General features: G+C 34.1%; 1 protein-coding gene across 1 annotated transcript in view; it reads right to left on the reverse strand.

Annotated features, from left to right (window-relative positions):
- Window positions 1-3,386, reverse strand: part of LOC142344330 (uncharacterized) — a 46,570-nt gene extending 43,184 nt beyond the window's left edge. Inside the window, exon 1 of the mRNA XM_075395918.1 lies at window positions 898-3,386. Within this exon, the coding sequence (XP_075252033.1) occupies window positions 898-2,182 (1,285 nt within the window). The 5' untranslated portion in view covers window positions 2,183-3,386. The remainder of the gene's footprint in view (window positions 1-897) is intronic.
- Between the last annotated feature and the right edge of the window lie 4,575 nt (window positions 3,387-7,961).

The raw sequence follows: 7,961 nt of genomic DNA on the forward strand, positions 1-7,961 counted from the left end.
ATCAGGATATATCTGCTGATGCTCTTAATGCAACAATCTCTGATCAAGATAAATCTTCTGATGTTCTTAATGGTACAAGCTCTGATCAGGATAATTCTGCTGATGTTCTTAACGCAACAACCTCTGATCAGGATAGATCTGCTGATGCTCTTAATGCAACAATCTCTGATCAAGATAAATCTGCTGATGTTCTTAATGCTACAACCTCTGATCAGGATATATCTGCTGATGTTCTCAATGCAAGAGTATAGCTCACGTTGATTTCATACGGGAATCCCCTATAAGTGTATATAAAAAAAATTTGAAAAAAAAGAAGAACGGGAAGCAGTGAGCGTTTAGGACGCAGTCAACTTTAATTCAAACACTGAGAGGAAAACTGTTTCAATTAATATCATAGAGAGGTGTAGGTTACAATATTTTTTAAACGGGAAAAATTCTTTACATAACAAACCAAACACACATAAAGCCAGTTTTTCATCAACAGTAACAGCATGTTGTAAAGACGAAGCTAATTTGTTTTTCTGCGGTAATGATCAATTTCTCTTATGGTTTACTAGAAAAACAGCTGGGTTATAAAAATGGCTGATTACTGGCAGTACAGAAAAAGATCAGCATTAGTCGAACAGGACAGGAGTCAGTTTTCTGGTACATCAAACAAGCTTTTGATATCGTGGGCCATTTAAACCTGCCCATTGTCTATGATCATCCCAAGATAATTTCTGGCCGAGACAAATTATCACACCTTAACAAACACACACATACGCACACATGAGTAGTTGTGTGTATGCATGATGCGCGCGCGTTAAGGTGAGTTTAGAAACACGATTAGAACCGAATCTGAGCACAGCCACAACTGAAATGTAAGTTTCAGGTAACAACAAAACAACATCAACTTACCATTAATGTCGTACTTGATCGTAATGAGACCCCAGTTCTCCATACCCAGGGCTAAATGGTACACCCACACAAAATCCAATTTGGGCAACATGTAGGGCGCATCAAACACTTGTTCACACCACATCAAGGTTTCGTTAATAACCATAACGAATATCTCTTTGAAATTATTATCAATGTAATTTGTTCTGTAATCAAAGTAACCCCGTATTAAAACGGAATGATTTGTGTCAACTCTACTGTTGAAGATAAAAGAAAATTCTGGATCGCTTGTATTTTTGGGTACTATATACAGAGCTATAAGGTAGGTCGACATTAAAGGGGTACGCTCGAACTCAGTCGTGGCCAAAGAAGTTCCATTTATGGAAATTTCACCCCTGGAATAGCTCCGCAATTCGGGCATGTTGGAAAGCGCCATAAAATCGGAGTCGTGAGTGACCGAAACTCGGAATGTTGACTTGAAGAAAGGTTCGTCAAAACATGGAAACAGCATCCGGGCCCAACCGGGTTGAAATTGGGTCGAGATGCCCCCTCGAATCTCATAGTCCGTCAAATACACCCCCCAATTTGCAGGGTGCTGAATTATGGGCGAAAGAAAGCTCAACTCTAAGTAATTGTTTGACGAAACCGGAATTACTTCTTGGAATATAATTAGGTAAAAATTAGTCTTTTTGTCAATTATTTGATCTTGAACAGGTAATATGTCGCCATTTTCCAGGACGAATTTTGTGGAGGAAAAGTCGATTGATTTCACTTCAGAATGTAAAAGTATATAGTTGGTTGCAATTTCAGCGGTTATATCGATGACAGCAGACCCTCTAATAACAGTTTGGTCACCTTGAAGGTCAAAAGTGAAACTTAAGTTATAGTTTGAAGGGAATACAAAATGAGGTAGCCTAATTGAATCCGATAACTCGGGCTGATTTGACCAATATTGCACAGAAGAATGACTTTGTTTATTTTGGGTAAAAAATCTGGGAATAATAAAATTTAATGTAAACAGTGCTATAAAAGCTGCTAACATTAAAAGCACTATAAACGTCAAAATAAGCACCAGAAACAATTTCCGACGAGATCTGGAATTGGTCGCGAGCCGATTGTGATTGGTTGAAATTTTGGCCGACTCGCCGTCGATGGCTGTCGAGCAATTTGGTGACGTCACAGGGTTTTCCGAGGGGTTGCCGTTCGGGTGCAACACGACTGCGCCTTCGGGCTCGGATTTGAAAAATGGGGTGTAGAAATATTTCTGGGGGGCCGTGGTCCCGTTGTAATATTTGGGCACAGACATTTTTGACGGGTAGAGTCGGTAACGGGACTTTTTGTTACCAAAATAACTTTTTATGGTTCGTGTTGCTTTTTAGGGAAGTTGAGCTCAATTAAAAAATAGGAAAAAAAAGTTCAAAACAAGTTTGAGTTAGTTGTAATAGACATAACAGAATTTTGAGATCTTTTTATCAGGCAAATTTTCGATACTCGACATTTAGTCTTCCGACGTTTCGATTGTGTTCATTGATTTGTTCAGCTGCGAAAATTAGTTTTTCAACAAGTCAATTGATGTTCATCAAAGCGCTTTTAAAATACGCGTAATTAACGTCTAAATTGAGACTTTTCTACTGAAGTAAACTTTTCGAGCACAACTACGAAAATTTTAACAAATAAAAGTTTTAGCAAATTGAACAAAATTGTGTAATATTGGTAACCAATTAATAGATCTGTGAATGAATAAATGAATGATTAAATTGAATATGATTTAATTGAGCGTGGTTTGAGTTGTAAAGTGATTAAAAAGTTATGATTGACAAAACTAAATTATTTACTAATACGATACGAGCCATGTTTTGTAAGTTGAAAGATTTGAAACATAATTTGCAAACTGAATTTAGATGAACTACAATATAGTAATAGTAACATGAGAAGAAATTGAACTTAAACTTACATCTTTCGAATTGTATTTCAAATCTATAGTTTAGATGATAAATTCTGCTACAAAATTAACCGACTCCGCAGAAGATTACAGATTACAACAGTTTTGTACTGACGTTCATTTGACAACGACAATTGGTCAATAGATGGGTGGATATATTTTTAAGAACCACCCCCAGATTATGATATGAAAGCAATTATTTCCCTACCTTTGAATTGAAAACAAAAACAAGTCTGTAAAATATCGAACAAAAACAAAAACCGCTTTCAAAATTTAATCTGACTATATTCAATATAATTCAATAATTCAATATAACTGTAATCTAAGATAGATCTCATTTCAATGTAAATTAAACGGATGATTTTATCGTAATTGCGCGTTTCTTTGATACCATTAAAAATATATGAAAATAAAATTAGTTAATGTCTGCTCGGTCTCAAAAACTTATTTTTAACCAGAAAAAATAATCCAACTGCATAGCCATACCAATTTCAAATTATTTTATTATTTTTACAAATTACAAGTCATTTTCTAGTAAAATAAATATAAAAAGCCTTCGAAATTTGAGTTTCTAAATATACGCTACTTTTCAAGAGGTAAGAATATGGAAAAATATCTACAAACAAAGAAATAAATGGAAAGATATTGTGGTAAAAAGGAATGAGGTAATAATCTTGGCCAGTTTTTATTAGGCTCTCCTATCGAGAGGATATGGCTATACAAATTTTATAGCCCCAATTTATATATTTCAAAACTGCGGCTCTGCAAAAAGTTACAGTTTTTTTACTTTTATTACACCAATTTCTGACATCAATGATTTCAAGGCTCGTAAAAGTAAAATAAATAGTCATAAGAAAAACAAAACGGTAATTATATGGCTATTCGCTTTTTTGAGGGAGTTTTCAAATTCAGCTTAAGTTGGTGAAATGTTATATGTGTGAGGGTGCGTGCGGGTGTGAGGGTGCGTGCGGGTAGGAGGGGGGGGGGGGGGGGGGGGTTCTAGAAAGGATTCTAGTTTAAAAGTTTAAGACTTTGACCCAAATGTCATAATTTATTAACCAAAGGTAGTTATGTCTGGTGCTAACGAACTAAATTATATCAAGCGAACATTATATAATGTTAGTTTCAAGTCCAAAATGAGGCCCAACTAAACGAACCGTGTTATGACGTCACGAAATGGCATGAAACCACAGTGTGAAATAAATGGTTGCCTGAATAATATTGCTACAAAACCTAGTAAGCGTTGTTGGTTATTATTACAATGTAAATTGAGACATGCTGGGGGGGGGGGGGGGGTAAGTTTGTTTGTTATCTTAAACCGACATCCAACCGATAGCAATAATTTTGTCGCAATTTTCTCTTATCAATTACCCGAAATTTTATTATCATTTCATTTGTTATCAATTCATAACCTAAATTAGCATTGTTGAGTTTCAGTTTTGAAGCTATTTTTAAGACCTTAAATCATGATATGACAATTAAACGTTCACCATTTCGAAATTGCAAAATTAGTAACTGAGTCGGGAAAATTTTCGGTTTCAGACTCTGCTGGTTAAGAGCTAGGAAAGTTATATTGTTGTTTTGGACAACTTTAGTTTTTATGGTTAAAGGTTTAACATTTTAAACTAAAATGAGGAAATTACAAAGCAAGCTAAAATGTAATAAGGTTCAATTTAATAAAAAGGCAAAAAAGAAAAGGCAGAAAATTAGGAAAGAATGACACAATTCAGTGACGGTTTTGAGTTATAATAATCTTAACTAATCTCAACTTGTCTGCCAGTTATAACTAAAATGCCCCGGAGGCAAGTGGTATTTGAAACACTTTTGAGTGCGAGAAAGGGAAGAAAAAGACAGGCATTATATGCTTTCATAAAAGGGTGAGGCGAGGGGGAAGGGGGGGGGGGGTGAGATAAATCCCGGATTTAGTTTCCAGATAAAATAAGGAATTAGAATTAAAGCTAACTCGACTTATATTGAGTGAGCGCTTGTTATAAGCGGTATATGCTATGCTTGTTCTTACAATGTGTTCACATGTGTTACCAATGACTCCCATCAGGGAAAAGCTGTTGTCCATTTCGTAAAGTGGGGGTAAACTAGACTTGAAATTTCCAGTTAAGAACCCCCTCCGGAGCAGGAGATTAGGCGAACTACATACTTGTAAGCTTAGGAATCGACTTTTGTTTAGAGTTCGAAATATCTTCAATCTTTCTGTTGTTCACGCACGTTTTCTAACTGTAGAAAATCTCGGCCAATGTTTTGACTTGAATTTCGTCCGTCAAAGTTATTTTATAAGGAAACCGTCAATCTTGTCCCAGGGAAATATCCATTTAGGGATTTTTGACAATGTTTCTTTGTTTATTTTGTGAGTAATAGTTTGATTTGTAACCAACTGATTAGCCTGCAAGCTAATCAATAAACATTAATACCATTATTATCATTAATGAACCTCCGTTTAATATTAAGATATTTGTCTTCTAACCCTAGCGGGGCATTAAATCAACATTGGGGGCTACGGATAACCTCATATTGACAAAACTAGTGAAGCTTCTTCGAAGTTGTTGTGGTTAACAGTACAAATCTTCTTCTATAATGTTCTCTTCTAGTAAAATGGCCCACGAAAGGACAGTGGCTTATTTTTAAATTGCGTTAATGTGCTTGAAGTCGCTGAAAACTTCTAGCGTTTTTTTATTTCAAGAATGAAGATTGCGATCCAAGACATGGATAGGATGGAAGATTTAACACAGTAATTAAACACATAAAGCTTGATATGACAAAATTTATTCTGATTAGAAAAGTTTTGTAAGTGCTTCGCATTTCAATCTAAGATTTCAAGAAAGTTTTGTCAGAAGAAAAACTATAGTTGGAGTTCAAAACTGAAGAACAAGCATAGACAAAACTAGCACAAAGGCATCTTCGAAACTATTTTTTTCTTTTCAAAAACTTCAAGCCGATTACAGTCTAGCGACCCTTCCAAATGGAATGTGAACTAGATTAACACAAAATTTAGAGGATGGCTTATTTTTTGGAAAATGGTGACAAAATCTGTCACCATATTCGACATTTGGTGTTTTGTGGAAAACGAGAGTTTAAGACTGTGGACGATGGCGACAAAATTTGTCACAACATTCGACAATTAAGCATGTTTTTGTAAACAAAATTTTTCAATTTAACATTGATTCTGCTAAAGCGGCACTAATCCATTTTCGAAACTAATTATAGTTGCCGCCCAAATCCCATAACTGTATTCCGGATAATGAAATAAATGTTTTCATATTAGCGGTGGAGAAATGCAAAAATTAATCAAATTACTTTCTCACTGACAGTTTCAAAAATGAGTGAACGATCAAAGTTGCTCATTTGACCTCTAAATGAGTTTATACCGTAAACAAACAGAAAAAGCTTTATAAAGTCAGCAAATTGATTCTGGTTAGAAAAGTTTTGTAGGTCCTACAAGAAAAAACTTAAACAGGAATTTTTTTTTAAAAAAAACCCAGACCGCGCTCACAGCTAAGAACATGTCGTGGCAAAACGGTAAATTAATTCATGCAAAATGCAAATTCAATGACTCAGAGGTATACATGACTTCAATTTGCTCACAGTCCTTGAAGAATATTTTTTGTTCCAGAGTTAGGTCGCTGACCAGAGAGAAGTTTAGAATAGACGGATTTAGGTTGCGGAAAGGTGGAGTAGGAGTTCCAGTAAGACAGGAGCTCATAGTGTGAACAAGAACAACGTTTTTAACCAGCCTTCCATCCAACTCAGTCCTTAGTTTGGTCTAATCTGGACCCTGCCCTTTCAGCATTTATAAACTGTTCAAGAATGTAGAAGTTTATATTTTGAACAATTTAAAAAAGATTCCAAATTTTACTTCAATATCTGTTGAAGTAATTTCAATTGAAATATTCAAGTCAGTACTCCAGCACCTTACAAAAGTCAAAATTTTTTTATACAGGAACGCAAGAATTCATTTTACTTTTAGCAGAAAACAGAAACATTTGACCCCCAAATTTCTGTTGTCTTTACTAATGCAACTATTTTTTTTTCAGTTGAAGAAATTCAGTTTTTATGAGTATTGGACAAGTTTAGTTGTGTACATACATTTATGCTCTTGCAAATATGTATGTTTAATAGTTGGACTTGTTATTTATGGAAATATCTGCAAAATTTTTTTGATCATGACAATTTGTCGTTATCTTTTAAATTGGAAACATACTTTCAGATCTGTTATGTTTGTTTTTGTTCTTCGGGAGGTCTTTCAAAATTCTAAAAAATGTGGTGAATGATATGCCTGGTATGCCTCATCAATTTTAGTGAAATCTTTTTAATCCATAATTTTTAACTTAAACTGTTCATGGAGTCCACTTTTCCTGAAAATTTTTTAAGCAAATGAGAAAATGTTCTAAAAATGGTTTGTAGAAACCTACAACTGTTATAATTAAGAACACTGAAATAAATGATAACGCTCTTCTTTTCAAAACGATAAAAACAAGAAAACCCATAAATTCAAAAGCTGTATAACTTCAACACTTTGTCTAAAAAAACTACAATTTTCTTCGGATTGTATGAGATTCATGCAAGCACACGACACATTTTTTTTTCAATTAAAACATTATCAAAAAATTGTTCTCTGTTTTTAGAAGAGCACAAATTTTTTCTGCAGCATAGAAAAAAATATTTTTCAACTACACCAGACAAAAAATACTATCTATATTTTTTTACCTAAATTTAAAGGGATATAATGAAAACTTTCAGGGTATGCAATAGACAATAACAAAAAACAATATTTAATTCAAAAAATAAATTTTATGTCTGACTTTGCTTACAACGTTCTCAGCTGTCTTCGAATTTTCCTCATTTCTCTTTCCAAAGAATCAGTTAACTTGCTACTAAAAACTTACGACCCCTCATAATCTATGAAAATAGAAAATTATTGCTGCTTTGAAAATCTTTGAAAAATTTTGTGACTTAAATTTTTTGCGCGGCATTTGACTACAGACTACTTCCCAATTGATACAAGTGAGGCAAGAGGGATAATCTGCAAAGCGCTAACAACTTTTTGCATTCAATTAGTTATTGATTTCTTTCAAAAAATATTGTTTTACTCTTAAAAAGCCACATAAATACCGTTTATACCCATATAGCA

This window comes from Convolutriloba macropyga, chromosome 8 (assembly GCF_964194025.1).
Source record: "Convolutriloba macropyga chromosome 8, txConMacr16.3, whole genome shotgun sequence".
In the NCBI taxonomy this organism is placed as follows: domain Eukaryota; kingdom Metazoa; phylum Xenacoelomorpha; order Acoela; family Convolutidae; genus Convolutriloba; species Convolutriloba macropyga.